The 22,640-nt window shown below is 39.7% G+C and overlaps 1 protein-coding gene across 1 annotated transcript in view; it reads left to right on the top strand.

Annotated features, from left to right (window-relative positions):
• The first annotated feature begins 946 nt into the window (after positions 1-946).
• clcn2a (chloride channel, voltage-sensitive 2a) overlaps positions 947-22,640 on the top strand; it is a 38,347-nt gene continuing 16,653 nt past the window's right edge. The window contains 11 exon segments of the mRNA XM_084733123.1: positions 947-965; positions 968-991; positions 994-1,185; positions 14,344-14,475; positions 17,569-17,697; positions 18,075-18,208; positions 18,553-18,633; positions 19,767-19,790; positions 20,305-20,383; positions 21,990-22,115; positions 22,360-22,444. Coding sequence (XP_084589249.1) covers positions 956-965; positions 968-991; positions 994-1,185; positions 14,344-14,475; positions 17,569-17,697; positions 18,075-18,208; positions 18,553-18,633; positions 19,767-19,790; positions 20,305-20,383; positions 21,990-22,115; positions 22,360-22,444 — 1,016 coding nt within the window. The 5' untranslated portion in view covers positions 947-955.

Raw genomic sequence — 22,640 nt, 5'->3', positions numbered from 1 at the left:
TCTGTAGGTTATGTATTCCAGGCATCTGTCACTTTTTATATCATTAAAGCACTTCATTTTGGTGTTTTTGCTGTTGACTAAACTCCATTCTGAAAGTTTTATTATAGACCATATTTTTTTCCACAGTAACTAAGACTCTTTTCCAATTGACTTCAGTCTACAGGCACGATCAGCCCACATGTCATTTATTCAGCAACAATTGTTTGCCACACACATACTGACTTTTAAAGTGCTTAAACAGCCTATTAAGATAGATATTCACCGTTATTTACACCAAATATTAGTTTCTCCTAAGCCACCAGACTCGGACCACCAGACCGATGCCTTGATCTGTTAGTTTGTTGTGTTATTGTGTTACTTTGGGGGTCTTAAGGGTTAGTTTGGACTCACCAAAACTACACAATAATGCAGACAAAATAACGAATAGAAAAGAAACTTCTGTGCAAGGTAAAATAATTTTTTTTACAAACAGAGTTTGGTTAGTTTGGAAAGAGTGATATTGGCTGATATAACAGTGGCTTGGCTGTCTCATGGCAAGGTGAAGTGGTGAAAATATTCAAAATATAGATACAGTTAAATTGGTATAGATTTTTTCAGGTGTACCCTTTCTAAGGTATCAAGGTAATTTATTATCATCATACGGACAACACAGCATTACATAAAGAAATGAGAGTTGTAGTTTCTTTATGCACATGCAATACAGATAGTTTTATTAAATTCAGAAATAGAATAAAGTAAAAATATAAAACAAAATAAAACTAAGCTAAGATCCACAGTTGTACAGTGCATAGTTTCCTACAGAAACCGCTGCTTCTCTGTACTGGGGGCGTGTGGACTGCCATCTACTGTATGTAACACACTGACTATGTATAAGTACCTCATACAACCCGCCTTCAAATAATCCAAACTATCCCCTAAGTGAAAATCCTGCTGCATCACGCTGACATTTCTTTTAATGCCTCCCACTTGCACCACCTATATAAAAGCTGTCTTTGTTCTGTCTTTCATATATACAGATGTATGGGCGCTACACCCAGGAGCTGGGTGTGTATGCCAAGGAGGAAGCGGCCCGCCTACGGGATGGAGGCGTGCGGGATGGTGGAGCACTGCGGAGGAACACCAGCGTTCGTAGTCGTGCTGCAGATCTGCTGGAGTACGAGAAGGACCCCTGTGCAAAGTGCCAATGTAAGTGATGATGGTGCAACAAGCCCTAAATCTGTCGTCAGCGTGCAGCTAGTGCGCTGCTCCGACATGTTGTGAAGGTCAGACCGAAGAGGTGTTCAGTGCTCATAAACAAAGTGGATCTGATGTGTGTGTGCGCGCGCGGGGGTGTGTGCAGCAGAGTGTGGCGGTCCGGCGAGTGTGAAAGTTGCGTGAAAACATTGACTTCTTAAGCACAGCAGAGCGGCTACCTGACACAAGGGAGCAGGAGACGATGTGAACACGATTAAATGTGACTGATCTGAGCAACGACCTCCAGCCAACAAGACCTGTCTCAATGTCAGACAAAGACAGCCCCCTCTGCTGGCTGCCACAGACCCACCGCGCGCACGTCTGTGTGTGTCTGAGTGTGTGTCTGTGTTTGTGTGAGCGGATCTCTGATCTGACCTGTCAGATTATTTTATGTCTCGTTTTCCCAGATGACTGCAGATAAGGGAGTGGCTCCACTTCAGACTGATGTACTCAAAAACCACAGAGTGATAGATATGTGTGTGTTTACATCCTCCAAATGCACTTCATTTAAACCTTCATTTATACACATTTCTGCAATCAAAAGGATTTTTTGCAAGTCAGCAGAGCAGCAGTGTGTTTCTTAAAGGGTCATTTCACTCAAATTGAATAGTAGCGCTTTCTGCTGCAGAAATATTCTCTCAAAAAACGATTCACACTCCCGTCAGGGGATTATCCACAGTAACAAGGACACTGCAATGTGTCTCTTCAAAAGCAATGTCATTTTTAAATGCCGTGAGCTCCACAAATGTAATTCTCCTCACTTGTGATGATGTGAGGGATGAAGCTTAAAACCTAATGAAATAAATCCCAAATTATCTGCCTGGCTTAACAATACTTGAGAGGGGTGAGAAAATATGTTTTGTGTGTGTGATTTTTTGAGCTTAAATGTTTAGTCAATTAATCAATTACTCAATTAGTCCATAAACAGAAAATTATTAATGTGATCATTTGTCATGCCGAAATGCCAAAAGTTAACTGGTTCCAGCTTCTTGACAGTGAAAATGTGCTGGTTTTCTTTGTCTATGATATTAAAATAAATATCTTTGAGTTTTATGCACATTTCATGTGGATGTTCAGTCAGTGTTGATGGTAGATTTAGTCAAATTAAAATTCCTCACCATGTGCTATATTGACCGAGAAAGCGAGATGTAGTTGGTGTTAAGGAAAAACTACAGACTACCTCTGGATAGCCAGGCACCAGGCTAGGGTGATAATATGTGGCAACATTGGCGTGGGTGTCAGCAGCTTGCATGAAATGCATCCTGTTACATGTAGGCACGGTGCTGGCTTCACAGGCAGGGGAACTCAGCTTCCCAGGTCAAAATAGCACACACTAAGGAATTTATAGCTTCAATTGACAACATGTACCATCAAAAATGTCCACATAAAACATGACAAAATTTCCTTTTAAATTTGCTCAAAAATTATTTTTAAATAGTGTCTTCTGAATTGTCGAATTTTTAATTTTTCTCAGTATTGAAGTAATACAGTTTTAGTTGTCTCTACATGCATGGGTACATTACAATCAGTAACTGCTAACCACTAATTTAACACACTGTTAGTGGTGCCAAATAGCCTAACTGTAAATATAAATAGGCAAAAAATCTGTTTTAGTCCACAGTACAACTGTACTACTTCCTGTTTATGTCCCTCAAATTAAGGGACATGTTGTCTTAGGCCTGGACTAGAAGGAAAAAGGCTGAATTTAACCACTTTATTTATCAAGGCACACCAGTAGCTGACTTAAAAAAAATATTTAAAAAACCTGCTATAGCGGCAAGCTGACCTGTCCTTTTTACTAACAATATCCTCACCATCTGCACTCATTTTCCCACGCTGCGCTGTTTCTGTTGTTGTGTCGTTATTTCATTGTGGTTTGCTTTTAATGCATTTAAGTGATACTATTGGACATTTTATTGAACAGTTATCTTATTGCTGTTGATGTCTTAAGTGTTGATACATGTGATATCACTATTGCTTTATTGTCCAGGCCTGTGTGTGCATCTCAGTTCTGTCTCTGGGTTGGCCACTGTGTGAGACTTAAAAAAAAAAACCTCTTATGGACCAAATGATTGATTGGAGAAAACAACTGACAGTCCAGGTGATAATGAACATAATCGTTTAGCCAGATTTGGTTGAATGATCCTTTGGGTACAAAAATAAAAATGTAAAGTCTTAAAATACATCAGATAATCTCAGTGAAAGTGAGAAAAGGGAAGAAGGAGAGAGTGGCAGAGCATTTGTTTTCACATGTGCTTGCACAAGTGAGCCAACGTGGCAGTTTTCCAGGATCCGTCGCTGCCTCTCTGCCCTTGTGACTAGTGATCTGATTAAAGCTCGATAGATTGCACCATAGGTGAAAGCTACACTATATCAGGCCAGACGCGTTCGCTCGCGGTAATGGAAGCCATTTAAAACAATCACTCTCAGATCAGGAGCCAGCCACAGTGATTTGTGTCTGCGTGTGCCCGTACATCAAGACGTGTTTGTATTTTTAGACTTGTCTTTAGGCTGGACAGGCTCTGCTGTTGTCCTGTTAAGTAATGTGTAAGGAGAGGAGCTTCAGGTTTGGTGGGAGTGGGAGTTTTAGTGTTTTCCTCTTCATGTATCTGTGTGGGAACATCATCTCCGTGGGTGCTGGACTACGAGTGTGTGAGCCTCGGTTCAGATCAGTAACTGGAGCCGCAGCTTTTGAACAAGGCAGCCTACACATGCTGCCAAAGGCTCTGCAGCCGGTCGTGATAGAGAGCTAAAAACATACACTGCCTCACCGTGTTTATTTTGACTCATAGAGTGAATCTTTCTGCAGTTTTATAGCCAATTTCTGTCTACTAGTTACTCCAGGGATCAGCTTTAACGTATTATGTCACATGTTGTGCTTGAATTTGTACTCGGTAGCTTTGAATTGACTGTTTATAGGCAAAAAATATCTCCTGTATTTTGAGTTTTATTCCTGATTACAGCTCATTGGCTTCAGGTGATGCAATGTAGGACTAGCAGAGGTGCAGAAAATGTCTGGCGTTGGGTGCGATTTTTTTTTTTATTATGAGATCAGGAGAAGACATCTGTGAACGCCGCTGAGCCTGCGGATGTGATCGTGAGCCAAGAAGCACACGGAAGTATGTGGCTTTGCAGGTGCCAGACAAGATGTGTGTGTGTGTGTGTGTGTGTGTGTGTGTGTGTGTGTGATACAGAGAGAGAGAGAGAGAGAGAGAGAGAGAGAGAGAGAGAGAGAGACAGAGAGAGAGAGAGAGAGAAATGAAAGAGAAGCTGTGGGAATGGGAATTTCTGCAGCGTCTTCCTCAAGGGAATGTCAGATGAACAGGAATGAAAATTAAACATCCAGTGAAGAATATGGCAGTATAATCTGCACAGATATCTTTAAATATTTGTCTCTTTTTTTAAGTTGGCGTGTGTCCACTGTTTGACAGGTATGTTTGCACATGAGGGTCTTTTCCATGTAAATAAGATATCAAGGAATCAAAGTTATGTATATCATTATACACCCATTGTTGAAATGGGAGTTGTAGTTCCTTCATGCTACACACACAAAATATAGATAATTAAATTCAGAGTAGAATAGAATAAAATCTAAAACAAAATACATTAAAACAATAAAACAGTATACAGACAATTATTTTCAAGCTCAACACCTGGAAATTTTTGTCTGTCAACTGTGACTGTATATGAGCATGAAGTTCTGTTTTCCAGACATAAGCCAGGAACGGTCGGGGATAGTTTTAGTTTAAAAAAAAAACAAAAAAAACAGTCCAAGCTGGGCTATCATGGCCCTCATCCCTGCTCACCTCCACTCCCCCTGAGCTGGTCTGGTCTGGTCTGGTGTCATGTGCATTGTTGATTCTCTCAGCTTCTGCTGCTCTTTAATACAAACTCTATGCTTCCAATGCCTATGAGTATATTTCTGTCATAAGTGATGCATGTTTCAGCGATAAAGCTGAAAAAAATTAAAAGAGAGAAAGTAGCAAAGTTTGAAGGAGCTGCAGGGTGCAGCACCGACATGCATGGCTGTTGCCATATATACATCCTCTGCTGGCAACTTGCCATCCAGCAGGTGGTCTGGCTGCAGAGCAGCTTGTCCCGTCATGCGCGCACTTGTGCCCCACCCGCCTCCCTCGGGAGACTCAGCATCCCGTCCGTGACCTGAATCCCGCACCAGAGAGATTGCTGCAATTTATTATATTGCTTATTATGTCTTTACAGTAGCAGGTCATTTGAACAACAAGACCTATTTGCGAACATGTCATGGACTTTTTTTCCTGCAATTATGAACACGATGCCCAAACAGAAGAGTCAATGATTTGACAGGTTGTAATAAATGAAAAGTACCATAAAGAGAATTAAACACACGGTATGTAATTTCTGCTGCAATCAAAACAATAACCAAAGACAGTTTAATGATATCATGAAATAGCATGGGATGGGTCTTTATTATTAAAGGGATGATTTGGACTATTTAACGTGGGTTTATATTAGATACTAACCTTGCTGAACTCAGGACTTGCTGGTCTACTGCTGCTTCGATCTGTGAATGTGAATTGGTGAATCCAAATTATCCTTTATAACACCAAAATCACACAATAGTACAAACTAACTGATCGAAGCAGCAGCTTACCTGTATTCTGTGAGGTAAAATTACTGAGAAAACTTAGAGAGAGCGATATTTGGCTAAAATACCTTTTGTCGCTGAGCCTTTTCACAGCAGGTCATTGTTTAGCCTCTGTGCTGGTCATCCTCTCTGCTGCAAACTGGGCATCTACTGCAGCTAATACACTGCTAATCAGCCTCTGATTAAATCACGTTGTTGTAATATTGTTCTGTACTAATGAGCATTTATGGCAGGTTAGTGTCGGATTCACTCAACGTAAATCGATTAATCAGTTAGACAACTGACAGAACTAATGAGCGGATTAATTCAGTCATTTTCAAGGAGAAATGCCAAATATTTGACCTTTCCAGCCTCTCAACTGATCCTGCTGCTGTTTCCATGCTTTACATGATAGAAAAAGGATCACTATTGGGTTTTGAACTTTTGGTGGGACAAAACAGTTGATGGTAATTTTTCATTGTTTTCTGACACTTAATCATAAGAAAGAGATTTTAGATGGGTTGTTTTTGCTGGAAAAAGTTGATGTTGTGGCTGAAAACGATGCTGTGAGAGAGGTGAAACCGAACTGAAACTTGCTGTAAAGCTCAGTAAAGCTGGTGGGAGCTGCATATTCAGGTGATTATTCTCTGTAGGTTCGTCACTACCTGTTGCTTTGTTTTTACATTGTCATTTGATAGGTTGTCATTATAAATATATATTGATTATAGCCGATTTTAAGTGGGGAGTAAGGCAAACCCTCTTATAGATACAGTTTTTCTACCTTATAATGTTTAGTTTCGATGAAAATGTGTCATAGAATTGGTGTTTCGGTTGTATTACACTGCTCCCTATTTCCCAGCGGTTTGGAGAGAAAATAGGATGTGACAGTACTGGATTGGATGGATTTTTGCAGCCAGAAGCCACCAGACACCAAAAATATCCCCTAAAAAATTATGTTCAGTCCAAAAACCATGTCCATACACATAAACTTCACAACCAGTTTTTCCTGTGATGCACTGCCACAGGAGGATTATGAGACAATGCATAATGCCAAAGAAACAGCTGATGTGTGTGTGTGTGCGTGTGTGTGTGAGAGAGAGAGTGTGGTGGGGGCTCTGTTATTGACATAAATGACTAAGCCCTTTGACTATGCGACAAAAACTGCAAAGTTCATAACAGCGACTTCACACAGAGGCTCTGGCTCAGGGCCTGGTAGTCCTGTCCTCATGTTTAAGGACGGGTCTGTTTCAGAGCAACCATGTCTCCTACAAATGATGCACACAACCAGTTGGCATCAACAAATACATTTAAAATGTAATGAATGAGGAAATGTTGTTACTTATTAACATATCTGGCAAACTGCAAAAATGTTGATACTGGGCAGTAAAATCTTCACTGACAATATTTAATTGCTGCAAAACAAAGTGACAGACAACTGATAGTGAAAATAATTGTGACAAAGTGCAGCAGCGTGGTTCACTGATGTATTTTCAATAGTTTTTTGACAATGATGAACACTAATTTGGGTCTGTGGCAGAGGAATGAGCTCTACTTGGCTTTGACCACTTAGGAAATACTTGCAGTATTAGCAGGATTAACTCTTTACTGGTTTTACATTTCAAATATTTCTATTGAGCCAAAGAAGATTATACTTACGGTATACCATTGTGTCCATGCTCATTTTCATTTATATGAATTTGTCATATATTTATAATGTAAAAGTAGTATAAATAGTGGTCTCTGCCAGAGTTTGTGAAATTCAGGTTTGGACTCAAAAGCAAGACAACTGAGGCAGACGTCTGCAGTTCAGTGATATTTAATAAACTCAAAATTCAATACAAAAGGCTTAAGTACATGTTTGGCAGGAAGGATCCTAAAAAATAAACAAACAAACAAAAAAAAAAACGATAGCTCTAAAATGCGAGATAGGACTTAACGATCAGACGAGGACAAAGTGGCAACTAATGAAGGAACAGACACAAGGGGCAGGTGGGAACAATCAGAAATCAAAAGGACGGTACGACAGACAAAGGCAGAATTTGAAGACAACAAAAAGACATTAGACTTTACCAAAATAAAACAGGAAGTGACTAGATAAAACCTCAAAACTGTGGGTGTTTTTCATTTGGCATATTTGTTTCCTCGTCTCCTCCCCTCGTTTCCTCTCCTCATGTCTCCTCCCAGCGAGGACATGAGGGAGAGCGATGCGAGGACAGATGAGCCGAAACCGCCACGTGTGTGATGCCACAACTCCAATTAAATTATCATGTGTGTTATCACACACAAAGTGATGGCGTGCTTTATTGCATCTCACCATGTAACTGTATTCTATTATCTGGAGATCCCTACATGACAGTACAAAGTAAGTACGTCAGCGCCGGTGTTTCCTCTGATTAGTCCATTAAAACGTCCGTGACAGTGATCCCACAGTAATAAGCTCTGAATCATTACTACACCAGATGCCTCCTGTTCATTCTGTCTCTACCTGTTTGTGTCATTATTCAGAACATGCGGCAATTTGAATAATACTAATAATGTTTACAATTGTTTTTTTCATTGTGAGCTGATGACAATCACCAAAACTGTCCACGCAGCATTAAGCCACTTGATAAAAGACTTCCATGTAGGATACGCCCGTGTGTCCTCGCTCTGAGGTCCTCCAGGAGCCTCCTCTCTCATCACTCCTTGCCTCCTCCAGATGCATTTGAGGAAGTGGAAGATCTTTAATGATGGCAGACAGCAGATGACTTCCTGGTTGAAGGAAAAAATGAGGAGGCGTAATGCAAAACACCTCATGACAGTCTACACCTGCTCAGTGCCCTGAGATAACTTCTGTTATGATTTGGTGCTATATAAATTATAAATAAAATTATATGCATGTACATTCTCAGATGTACAACAGAGGATAAAAAATATTAACTATATTTTGAGATTGAAACAGTACCAAAACATAACCAAATTAAGAAAAGAGGGGGAAAAAAAGTCAAACCAAAGGAAAGAGAAAATTAATGTTTAACAAAAAAGTAAATGTGTAGAGACATAAAATCTAAATCTAAGAAGAGGAACACATCCCAGATAAGACAGTCTAAGAGCATTAAAGCTATAATATGTAACTTTTCCACATTAAAATGTCTAAAAACAGTAGATATATGTGCATGTTTCCAACAATGTTGACATGCAGAGAAATCCTTAACTAATTCAAGGTAAAGTGTGTTTCCTGCTAGCTAGTTGCTCGCTGCTCTAACTTGAATGTGGTTAAACGTAACATGAATAAAACTTTAATATTACCACGTCCCCTGGGGAAAAAAAAAGTCTGTCTGGATCGTGTCAGATAGTTTTTCATCAGCTGTGTTGGTTGTTTAACAGTGAAGAAAACAATTCCCATGATCCCACACCACTGCATGCCATCAACAAACTACGTCTTTTATTATTGTTTTAATGTGAGAGAGACCCCTAGTGGCAGAACTTATTATTGTAGACTTAATTCTCACTTGACCTTTATTTTAACTCAGAATATGTTGCGGTAGAAACCTCATTTACAGTGCAGCCAAGTAAAAAAATAAATGAAGGCTCACAGACACAAAGAAACACAAATCAGAGACTTAATGAGCAATAAGAAGTAAAAACAACATGAGCTAAAAGACTAAACCTTACCATTTTGATCTAATATAGTAAATAAAAACAATTAAAATTTAAAACAGATGAGTCAACTAAAATGAAAGCAGCTGGAAGTAAAATATAATAAAGATTAAAATAACTAATTCCTAAATATAAAAGTGAGCTAAGCTTTAGGCTGTTCTGCAGGAAATTGTTGGTTTTAGTCTTTTCATGAACAAAAAGACAAATAATCGTCCTTTCTTCCTGTCTCTGTCTCTCTATTTTTCTCTTCCTTGTCATCCAGACATCTGTTGCACTCTTGGTTTCTCCTAAACTGCGTCAGTTTTCTTGGCGATTGTCGCCACAGTATACGAGTGTATGTGACGACTGGCGTTTTTTTAATGAAATATGGATCTGGTAAATGTGTTAGTAGCACATTTTGAGCTCCTCGAGGGACGGGCACATCTATGAATGCTCTGGATGTTGAAGTGAATTCCAGGCTTTGGCAGTGTCCGCAGACAAGAGAGGAGAAATGAGTCCAGTGATGCTTCTTTTAGCTGACCCAGCTCAGAGTTATAGATTATAATGTAATGGTAGAATTTATAACCATGACCTAGCTTTGTTTTTGTCTCTGTATTCTTCTCATGTTTGAGCTGGATGAAGATAAAGTGATTCACCACATAATAACCTCCTTTAGCTTATTATTGTTCTGTCACAGCTCACTCGCGCCTGCTGAATGGATAATATCCCTCTGTCCACTCTGCCCATTGTGTTTGTAAGTCACATTTCTTCTTTGGTTTTTGTGAGCACTGGATCTTTTATTCTTTTATTCACACAGTGTGAGAGTCTTCATGTCCTGGCATGATGAGCCCTTGTCACACTTTTATTTCTAAATCAGCGTACCCTGGATTAAATTCTGTTCTGTAATTCAGAATGATGTTGCTAGACTCGAATAAAATACAGTAGATGTTAATTTTTTACCATTTTACCACATAAAACCTCTTGGCAATCTGGCAGTGGTCATCCAGAGGATATAAAACTACATTTAAATCCAGGGTGAAAAGTTTTATGCCCTGCTTTGAGTGAGTCGTAAGGATCCTCTCCAGACATGTTTTCAGAAATAAAAATACTCTTCTTTGAGTAATTATTTGTGTTTGGTGAGGTTTTCAAGTTGAAACAAACAGATGTGTGGACCCAGGAGCTCCAGTTACAAAGATTTATTATGCAAGTGATAATTTGAGCACACTGGCTCCCCCTCAGACTAATGATATATATAGATGCCATCTTAAATACCCATACCCATCCATCTGATGAACCCCACCTGTTGCAAATAGTCAATCACTAAATATTTAGAAAAATATCTAGAAAAAAAAAAAATACAAATTTCATACTAAGCATTACATAAAGCATCAACAAATATTAGGCACAATTTATTAGATAACCTCACATATTAGGCATAAGATTGTCATATTAGGCAAATATATGGAATACAAGGTACGTGCTTCAGCTGATTCACAAGGACTGCAGGCCTGTCCAGTGCTCTCAAGGGTGGGATACTCTTGTTAAAGAGAATACATTTTACCTATTATTACTTATTACTTACTTAAAATAAGTCCACTCTGATGAAAGCACAGCTGGCATTGAAATGCAAGTGTCTTAATAAAACTTTGTTGCCTTTGTGCTGCGTTTCCTTTGACAAGAATACAAGGGAACTGTAGTTTAATACAAGCTTCTGTGTCTGAAATCACATATTATGCACTACATGCCCAAAATGTGTTCTAACATACTTTTGTGTAAATAATATGTTTGTGTGTATATTTTCGGATGCACTGTTCAGAGTGAATCACGTCACTTCCCGAAAGCCTCCTTGTTGTTTGGAGACACGTAACCGTGGTAACCTGTGCCAGCAGATAACTGATTTATATATCCAGTCTAGCAAAGTGAAACTTTACTTACATAAATGTCATGGTCACTGTCCTCCTTTGTCTGTTGTGTTGTTGTCGTCGTCGTCACCACTCTGTTGCATTGTGGGATATTAATGCTGACGTAGCGTGCAGGGTTTAAATACGGTCATTTTATGTGTGCACCTGCATACTGGTGGTTTCATACTAAGGTCTCAGATATACTAAAAAATCTCACATTCTGTTTTAGCGTACTAAGTAGCATGGAAGTATGGAATTTCAGACGCAGCCAATATGGACTAGTATACCTTAAAGTACTCACAGATATCAAATACTCATACCTGTTAAGAGGCATTTCTGTCTGTAATTAAATATTTTAGGGATCAAGTAACACTGAAAAAACAGAGACAAATCCTCAGACATGATAAATATCATTGTGTTACTATTCGAAATGTGATTTTCCCACAAAAAAAAATCTATGTAATGGTTAAAATTTGTTTAAAAAAAAAATACATCTACCCCTCCTGCCACATTGCACAAGTTCAACTGTTTGACACAATCTCACTGAAAAGTCTGTTCTCAGTGTACAGTTTGAGCATCTATGTGCACGTGTTAAACTCAAATATTCGGTGAGTGAAACACAGTGAAACTTTCTCGTCTCATGTGAAAACAGCCTTGCAGTGTAAAACTCTACACATAAATCATTCTGCACAGCGAGCTCAGCCAACAGCCAAGTGAAGTAACAATAAAAACAACACTTTATTGAATGAAGGTGCACTTAAAAGCACTCATTATTTTCCACTTGGCACCAGAGATGAGTGACAGGGACAAAATCATCACAAAACATGCATTTTATATCATAAAAGTAATACGCCTCAGTTCATATATATAATAGATAAAGTAATAATTGTGGCAATAAAATTGATACATCATTTACAGATAACCACATACTTATGTTCCTTTTGGCTAATCCACTTAATTAAATATGTGACAGCTGTACATCGAAGAAAAAGATAGTTCAAATCCAGTATTCCCACACAGTCCTGTTTGTTGTAACGCTGCCTACACTGGTCTAATTTTACTGCCAATATTAAATGTAGAGCTATCACTGCGTGGTGAAATCTGTGTTTATTGTTAAATTATACTAACCCTTGCATGGTAACCTATTTTGGCCAGAATTCGTTGGTCCAATTAGATTCACGTCACTTTTTACAGATATGTATGTTAACCTCGAAGTCTGCACAGTATTTGATTCTTCTCTTATATTTGAGCCACACATTAAGTAAATGACACAAACAGTCTTCTTTGACCTAAATGCGACCCATTTTTATCAAAATCGAATGCTAAAAATCTCATGCATGCCTTCATAACCTCTAGAATAGACCACTGTAATGCACTTTTCTCTGGCCTACCAAAGACAGCACCAAAAAGTCCCCAACTGGTCCAGAAAGCAGCTGCCAAAGTCATCACAGGATTTATAAAGTTGGATCATATAACACTGGTACCGATGTTTCTGCATCGGCTCCTACCTATAAAGCTTTAAATGGTCTGGCTCCCTCATATATTTCCAGCCTTATTTCTCCATATACTCCGTCATTACCTTCATGCTCCCTTGATGCCGCTTACTTAACTGTTCCACGATTTCATACGAACTCAGCCACTGGGCTCCGCTTCTATTGGAGTAATTCACTTGGAATAATCTAGCACTGCACATTCAGGAGGCGAGCTCTGTTGATGCGTTCAAATCCAGGCTGAAAACACTTTTTTGTTTTGTTTTTACCATTTTTCCTCTATGACTAGTCACCACCTCAGCCATGTTATGGTTATAAAAGCTCTCAAACATGTCGTCATATTCACATTATTACCTGTGTATATATATACTTAAGATGCAATATTGTGTGTTTTCTTTGTTTTTTATTGACTTTTAAAATGTGCAGAGAATCTCTGGATGATGTGCACTTTAAAGGAACAGTTCACCCCAAATTCAAAAATGCATATTTTTCCTCTGGCCTGTGGTGGTATTTCTCCATCTTTACTGGCTTTGGAGATGTCGTCTGTAGAGATTTCTGCCTGTTATACATTTTATTGGCTTAAATATACTGGAGAGAAGGCGGACATCTGTACAGCTGATATCTCCAAAACACTGCAGCTAAAACAAACAAAAAAATCTAGACAGGTAAATAGTACTAGAGGCCTGGGATAAAATATGTTTTTGTGATTTTTGGATGAACTGTCTGTTTAAATAGACAGAGGTTGAAATTTTAGATTTGTGTTTCAGTATTATTTGTATTGTATGTATTTTCTTATTACATGTAATTTTCTGTTAAATATATTCAATGCATTGAAGTATATGAAGCACTTTGAATGACTTTTGTGTATGAAATATACACTCACTGAAAATATAAACACTTTTGTTTTTGCTCAATATTTGTATCAGAGAGCAGTTCTCCTTTATCAAGATATGATAGATTGATCCTCCTGACTGGTGTGACATATAAACAGCATGATTGTTGCACAGATGTCTCTTGGACTGGTCACAGTAAAATACCACTCTAAAATGTGCAGTTTGTTCTTGAAAAAAAAAGACATTTATTACGAACTGAACTGTGGCTATTTCACATAGGACTGCACGTACCATTTTCCCCAGGAGGGCAAAGTCATGGATGCAATATCTTGGCAAAGGAGAAGTGCTGACAAACATGGATTTTAATAAATTTGTGACTAAAAGCCTGTAGTCTGCATAGAAAAAGTCTTAGATGTTTTACTTTAACTAATGAAAAATGGGAGCAAAGACAAAAGTGCTGCGTTTATCCTTTTGAGAGCAGTTGACTTGGCTTCCCTGGTCTAAATCCTTCCTTCCTCGTCTCTGCTGTCACGTATTCACTTCTGTCTTTTCCTTCCTTTCTGTCACTGCTGCTTCTTTTCAGTCTCACACCAACAGTTATCCCTCTTCATGCCGTGAAGATTCATTTCAGAGATTTTCTTTTTCTGTCCCCGTGTCCTCAGTGTGTGCATCTCGCTGCCAGAAGTTCCTGATCTCACGGGTGGGGGAGGACTGGATCTTCCTCATTCTGCTGGGTCTGCTCATGGCGCTGGTCAGCTGGGTCATGGACTACGCCATCGCCTTCTGCCAAGAAGGTAGGAAAGAGACAGAGCGCCAGACAGAGACAGAGAGCCAGACGGGGAGAGGAAAGAGTCGCAAAGACAAATAGATAGATGGACAGTGAATAATGGTGTGTTCTGGCAGAGTTGTAAAAGCATTAATCCATAAGGAGACGTGCTTTATGATGAATTGTCAAGTATGGAATGAAAGTAGATGGTAAAATATTAATACAAATTGACCATCATTCTGCCACAGAGTTATATTGATTTCGAACAGAAGCTAACAAAGTGGCTTTCATTAATGTTTAATGGGTCAATAAATACGATTTGTACCCCACAAAGTGTCAAATTCGCCGGTCTTAACACTGGAATTTACTCACCAGTTGCTTATTTTTGTTTTTCAAAACTAATTTAACTATAAAGAAAATTTAATAACAGGTACATTCCCATATAGACACTTCTTTTACATTTTGTTTTAAAAAAATATTCTCTCTTTCTCACGTCTTTTCTCATATTTTGTTTGTTATCAACTTTTTAAAATTTATTTTAATATAGTTAATAAACATATGCAAACAAATACACAGTACTAACCCACACCTCCCACCCCTGGCAGTAACCCAGTCACCTTAATGAATTAACACCCATGAGTAAACACTCACCAGCCACTTTATTAGGTACACCTTGCTAGTAGAGGGTTGGACCCCCTTTTGCCTTCAGAACTGCCTTAATTCTTCATGTCATAGATTCAACAGGGTGCTGGAAACATTCCTCAGAGATTTTGGTCCATATTGACTTGAGAGCATCACACAGTTGCTGCAGATTTGTCGGATGCACATCCATGATGTGAATCCCGTTCCACCACATCCCAGAGGTGCTCTATTGGATTGAGATGTGGTGACTGTGGAGGCCACTGGACTACAGTGAACTCAATGTCATGTTCAAGAAACCAGTTTGAGATGATCTGAGCTTTGTTATCCTGCTGGACGTAGCCATCAGAGGATGTGTACACTGTGGTCATAAAGGGATGGACATGGTCAGCAACAATATTCAGGTAGGCTGTGGTGTTTAAATGGTGCTGTTTTGGTACTAAGGGGTCCAAAGTGTAGCAAGAAAATATCCCCCACACCATTACACCACCAGCAGCCTGAACCGTTGATACAAGGCAGGATGGATCCATGCTTTCATGTTGTTTATGCCAAATTCTGACCCCATCATCTGAATGTCGCAGCAGAAATCAAGACTCATCAGACCAGGCAACCTTTTTTTCCAGTCTTCTGTTGTCCAATTTTGTTGAGCCTGTGTGAACTGTAGCCTCAGTTTCTTGTTCTTAGTTGACAGGAGTGTCAGCCGGTGTGATCTTCTGCTGCTGTCGCCCTGGATTGAGTCAGCGGGTCTTCTTGAACAGCATTGAGTTGCTGCCATGTGATTGGTTGATTAGATATTTGCATGAACGAGCAGTTGAACAGGTGTTCCTAATAAAGTGGCTGTGTTATGGAGGTTTTTCTTTCTTCTTTTCTACCCCAATTATTATGTGTTGTCCCTTCAGATTTATCTTATGACCCTCTGGTGGGGCTCGTCCTCTAGGCTGAAACCACTAAATCTGTTTGTAGAATAGCTGTAATTCAGATCTTTTTATTGGCTTTTTAAATGCAAAAACATAGAACCAACGAGACCATAAATGACATCCATAAGATATAGAGAAATTAAAAACAACAATGATAAAAAGAGCAAATAAAGCAAAGTTATTTCAGAGATTATTAGTCAATTAAATCATAGTCCCGTGTTTTAGGATCTCTAGCCTGAAACTCAAAAATGGCTCCCAGACCCTATTAAATCCCTGTGTGGGTCCCGTAGTGGGTATTTCATTTTCTCAAGCTTTAAATGTACCATCACATCTCTAAACCAGCACCTGCAGCTGATTTCCAATTAAATAATTAAAAATAAGATAAGCGATGAAAAGGCTGTAGCGTCTGACTGACTAAATTTAAGAAAATCCAAAATAAAGACCAAAACTGTACCAACGTCAGGCATAACCCGGGCATTTCACAGAGGGTGGCGAGAGCCTGGCAGCATCAGGAACAGGATGTATCCTGGCAAGCTTGCTCCTGAAGAGAGGTCGGTTTGTAGAATAGTTAAAACTATCTCCAGCTCGACCAGCTGCAGTAGTAACATGGGTCGAGACTATTGTGAAACTCTCGTGAGATTTGTACGCCTTGTTTCTTCATTGTGTACAAACTAATCCTGCTTCATAACGTGATTCTGTCATTTAAAATATCACGGTACAGAAAAAATATATTTATATATTTATTATAATAGCTTCATAGTTCAAAAAATATTTTAATTTTACTTAACTAAAATAGTTAATAGATTCCTATCTAATTGAACCATCTATAACTCTTAATAAATATATATTTATAAGTCTTCCTCCTGCCAGTCAGGCACACGTCACTCATTAATGGTAAGAAATGTCTCTCTCTACATGTGTAGTCTGTGTTGCCATGGTACAAATATTTTTAACAAGTATCTAATATCTTTCCAATATATTTCTCTTGTGTTGTTGTCTCACATAACTGATTAGAAATATAAAAATCATCAAATTATTTCAAGGTACATGCATGAGGGTATATTTTCTATTTTGTAAGGGGTCCTTGGCTGAGAAAAAATGGAGAACCTCTGCACTATGGAAAGTGAAAAAAAAAAATGTATGCATAATGTGGACAGAGGGCACAAATTGAGAGGAAATAATACATTTATTCATTTCCCTTAGATCCAAGAAATGCTTCCTCTATTGTATTTTATGAAATGGTAAATTTGATAGTAAGAGAGCTAAATGATGAATGAGGAGGAGGAGGCCACCGAACGGCTGAAAGATAAAGAAAAATGCATGAATAAGGCCGAGGTGGGAAAAGAAACACGGACAGAAGGTCAAAGGGAGATAATGAAGAGGAAGAATCAGCTGAATCTGCTCACAGCTGAAAAATCCTGATAGATGGGAAACTTATCATTAAAGGCTTTAGTTTTCTACTGCATTATACTGAGATGAAGTTACGTGTGTGTCTGTGTGTGTGTGTGTATGTGTGTGTGTGTGTGTGTGTGTGTGCATTTGTGTGTGTGTGTGTGTGTGTGCAGCACAGAAGTGGATGTACGGCGGACTGGACAGTAACCTGCTTCTGCAGTACATCGCCTGGGTCACCTACCCTGTGGTGCTCATCACTTTCTCAGCAGGGTTCACACAGATACTGGCACCTCAGGCTGTGGGTAAGACACACACACACGCTCACACACACTTTTACACACTTTTATGCAATTTATGCACAAACATATGTATTTGTATCTATAATTCAGGGTCACATTTCTGTGTTTGAATAATGTAATTGCCCCCAAAATGTACCATAGGGCCTCCAAGGACATGTCTCTCAGTGGTCACGTCTGCAAGAAATCCATAAATACACCTCTGATGCGATGTGCATACAGAAACTATATGAATATCAATCAGCTCTTCCCCCTCACCCACCCCACCCCCCCGCTCGTCATTTATTCTCTTCATCCCTGTTTCTCTGTAATTGCTTTCTTTCAACTCACCTTTTCTCTCCACTCCATCATCCCTCCTGGCGTCTCTTTCTTCTCATTTCCAGGTTCAGGTATTCCTGAGATGAAGACCATCCTGAGGGGGGTGGTCCTGAAGGAGTACCTCACTTTTAAGACCTTCGTAGCCAAAGTCATTGGTCTGACTTGTGCTCTGGGCAGCGGGATGCCTCTGGGGAAGGAGGTAGAGGGTTTATTTTTGCCTTCATCTCCTCCCGTCATAGTCCTCGAAGTGCGCATGACGGATTGCTTGACAGTTTTGAAGTTTCCTGTTGGGAGGATATTATAATCTCGCTTCTTCGGATCTCATTAAAGTCATGGCTGGGAAAATAAAAAAAGTGATTTACTGCTAATAATGCTTGCATGTCCCATTTGGGGGGTTATAAAGTTGTTTGAATCTGAGGAGGGTTTAATCACACAAGGTTTTTGAATAATGCCCCTGAACCTGAGTGCATCATGCTCCGCTCAGTGATAAAAATGTGCTTTCAGTCGACTAACATCCTCGTCTTTCTCCATCCTCTCTCTCAGGGACCCTTCGTGCATGTTGCCAGTCTGTGTGCCGCCCTCCTGAGCAAACTCATGGCGGCTCTTTTCGGTGGGATATTCATGGTGAGACTCACAGACACACTGATGGACACATTCAAACTTGTTGTTTGAGTTATTAAAGCTTTAAGGACCTTGAGAGATTATGTCTCTAAATCTTTCTTAATTAAAGGTGGGGTATGCGATTCGGGAGGATTGTTCATATTTAAACTCAACAGCCAAACAAATATATCTCTCCCTTCAGTGCTCCTGCAGAAGATTTACCATCCATCTCTCCTCCCCCTCCCCTTCCCCATGTCTTGCGCACAAGCAGCAATGCAACCTGTTACTGATTGCCTGGAAAACTGTTGTGTGAGACACTTTTTGTTTCCCATTTGTGGAACCAAGGCTGTGTAGAAACATCAGATTTATTTTTATTGCACATGCAGAGCAGACAGCGAGCAGACTGTGAGGAGATATTCACTGAATTTATCAAAAGGTGTATTGGATTAGAAAGGCATACCACACCTTTAACTTATCTTTATTTTATCCTTCTTCTATGATGAAATGTTTTGATCAAGTTTTCCTTAAACCCTTAGACTTAACGTAAATCTGCCTAAATAGTTGCTGTAAAGAAGTGAGGATGGGCAGGATTTAGCCACATGGGAGGATTTTCTTGATCTTTGTGTCTCCTCTTAGGTTGTGAAGCTGCAAGAAAAACACACAATCACAATTAACTTCGCTTTAAAAAGTCTTTGATGTTTCTTTGACTTTTCTGCCGTTCCCCAGGACACACTCTCACCTCCACTCATGTGCAACCACAACCTGGGCTTCTGACTACCGTATGTCTGCACCGGACATTGTGCTGTTCTTCTCCTCCATGCACCAGCAGCACCAGCAGCACCATCAGTACAAAGGGAGATAGACTGCAGTGATGTGGAGGAATACAAACTCCTGTCAGCACAGTTAGAAAGACTGAAATAGTCCAGGGGTCGACCGTGCAGCCGTTACACATAATCAGTCTGGGAAAATGTTAATTCAGTCCCCTGTGGGATCAGGACTGTGTTTGCTGAAGCTCATTCTCTGCTTATTTGGTTTTGTGTGGTTTGGATAATAAGTTGGATGTCTTCCAGGCGCAGGAATAAAAAGGTAACCTCTACACTTACACAGACCGCGCTCACACTTATTTCTGTCTTTTTCTTTCACTTTCACTGCTAAAGGAAGAGCCCTTTGAGGGAAGCAAGGTATGAATGCACGAGCCAGATAGTTTCTTTATTGCCAATTCCATCAACATTAATAATCCATGCTGTCCATTTCAGAAGCTGAGATAGATTGATGCTTTTCCATTTGTCCGCGCCGTTTGATTCTGCTCAGTGAACCGTCGCAGCGCGGCATCGATCTGTGCTGCTGCCTTTTGCTTCTATACAAACATCTCATTCCATGATTTCTGCACTCAGTCCTGGGTTTTCAATTATGGCCTCCAACATCCCATCACTCATATATATAATCTGATCGAATGTGAAAAGATACAGCAACAGCTTTACTGTAAAACTGTTGCATTTGTAAACAGCTGGTGATTTTTCATGAGAAATGCTTCTGTTGTGTATTGTGTGTTTGTGGCATTTGCACGTACATGTACTGTGCACCTGTTGGGATTTGAGTGTGTGTGTGTGTTTGCTTGAATGCACGGCTCTGTGTGTGTGTGTGTGTGTGTGTGTGGGTGTCTATCTGTGTGTATATCTGATTCTTGTCGGACAGAACGAGCTGAGGAACACAGAGATGCTTTCGGCCGCCTGTGCGGTGGGTGTGGGCTGCTGCTTCGCTGCCCCTATTGGAGGTAAGACAACATGGCTGCAGCCTTTGATTGAACGGTATCTAATTATGGTTAGATAATTACAGGAGATAATTAGATGAGGAGAACATTTACCCCGCTGGTAGGAGAGCAAGTGCCAGTCTTGGTCAGTCCGTCCATCTAAGTCTTTGATTCAGAGCAACATGCTGCATCTCAGAGTAACAACATTAAATCTGGCCCAAGTATTCATGTGAAAGAATGTGTCACATTTTTTAAGGTGGTGAACATGTCACCTTTCCACTAGCACCACTGTCAGGGCAAAAAACTTTCACTTGACCAACACTTCAATAAAAGGCTTTAAAAACTGGCTATATGCAACCTACTCAGCAAACAGACACAGTTAGCAACCCGCTGGTGAACATAAATGGAGCTTTTAGCAGCTTAGGAGTCAGATATTTCCCTCAAGAGTTGGTGAAGTTGGCAAACAGAGCAAAGAGTGAATATTGGATTTACATTCATCATGTGGACACAAACACGACTCCAGCTGAATACTAACGTAGCTCCATAACTGATGGATGTTTTAATAATCAACTGTTTGCTAAGAAGTATCATATCAAACTTTGACTGCATACATGTGAACAGTCTGTGGAGAGCAAAAGAGGTGGAATGCAATGGATGGCAATTTAGCTTTTTATTATCTTATTTCAATTTATCTGCTTTCATATGCAGATTATCTGTAGAGACAACCTCCATTACACCATCCTTGTGTCTCAAATTGCTAATCAGATAAATGCTTTTCGGATGTCCTGGCTACACTACAAGCCCTGAAAAACACCCCCAGAGACTTAATCGTCATAAGATGATAGCTGGGATGATAGAGATGAGATGATAGATGGGTTCTGAGATCGATGTCAATATTGTGTTCACAGCTTGTTTCTGCTGCCGCCAAGTCGCCAAAAAAAACCAAAACTAACTGCTGTGCTTTAGATATTCGTGGTCTCCAAGGGATGAATCTTGATGTTCTTTTGTGACCTTTTGACCTTTCCTTTAGTGCCACTGTCAGGTCCAAACTTCGATCCAGATCAAAATATTTAGATAACAAACTAATTTGTGATCTTCTAATGATGACTCATAATTGACAAAAACCACAAGTTCCTCACTGCAGTCATTCTGTATTTTTCCAATCACATATTCTGCAGATGTTGCTCACAACATGTTAAAATTTACTCTTTTTGTCTGAGCACTTTAATAACTTCTTGTGATGGTTTAAAAGCCAAGACTGAAAACTTGACCTTGAAAACGGTGCTGTTAACATTAATGAATCCCATTGTAGATTTTAGTGACCTTTTCTGTAGAACTCTCCTCCCCGGGACAAACGTTCGTTATGTAAAAATGCCTAAATGGACTGGAACAATTGCCATGAAATTCAGTTGGTACGTTCATGCTTATTAACTAGAACCAATTCACAACTTTGTACTGTAAAAAATGATCATTCCCACCAATCACATATCACAACTGGAATTTCAGTCAAAATAATCGCAGTATGACTTTTTTTTTAAATCATATCGTGGAGTCCTAAAGTTTAAACCATTTCTTGGATAAATTCTCTAAGTAGGCATGTGTTATGATTGTGTGTGTTTGTGTGGTGCAGGGGTGCTGTTCAGTATTGAGGTCACTTCAACCTTTTTTGCGGTGAGAAACTACTGGAGGGGCTTCTTTGCCGCCACCTTCAGTGCCTTCATATTCAGAGTGTTGGCAGTGTGGAACCAGGAGGAAGGTAAGAGTCCTTATTCCACCTTTTTTTTTTTTTATAACAGTTTCCTGTGTTTGTTTATCTCTGTGTGACTTTTCCTGTGCTTTGATGTGTTTGTTTATGTTACACTAGGATCTCTCGTAAAATTAGATCTGGCAAAATGTGATTTTGTGTTTGTAAGCAGAAACACATTTATTTGGTTCTCAGAGTCCAGTCCCTTTCGAAAGTGAGTGTACAATTTGGTAACTGACTTTTCCTTTTTCCTCAGAGACCATCACTGCTCTCTTTAAAACCCGTTTCCGTCTGGACTTTCCGTTTGACCTTCAGGAGCTGCCAGCGTTTGCCATCCTCGGGTGAGTGGGTTTCTCTGGACGGACGCCACATTAAACTGATCCCAGCAGTTTGGCGCCTGATTTACTGAGGAGATCTAAGCTCTCATTCAGCCGCTCTCTGTCTGTAGTCTCCTCCTCGTGGTCACATTCCCGTTGAGCGTCTGAAGGTTGATTTGTATTCGTTGAACGGGGCATGAAATTAACTTTTTACTCTGCT

Source organism: Lutjanus erythropterus, chromosome 12, assembly GCF_056507025.1.
Source record: "Lutjanus erythropterus isolate fLutEry1 chromosome 12, fLutEry1.hap2, whole genome shotgun sequence".
Lineage (NCBI taxonomy): Eukaryota > Metazoa > Chordata > Actinopteri > Lutjaniformes > Lutjanidae > Lutjanus > Lutjanus erythropterus.
The sequence above is the reverse complement of the archived record's forward strand: the minus strand, read 5'-3'. Positions and strand labels throughout refer to the sequence as shown.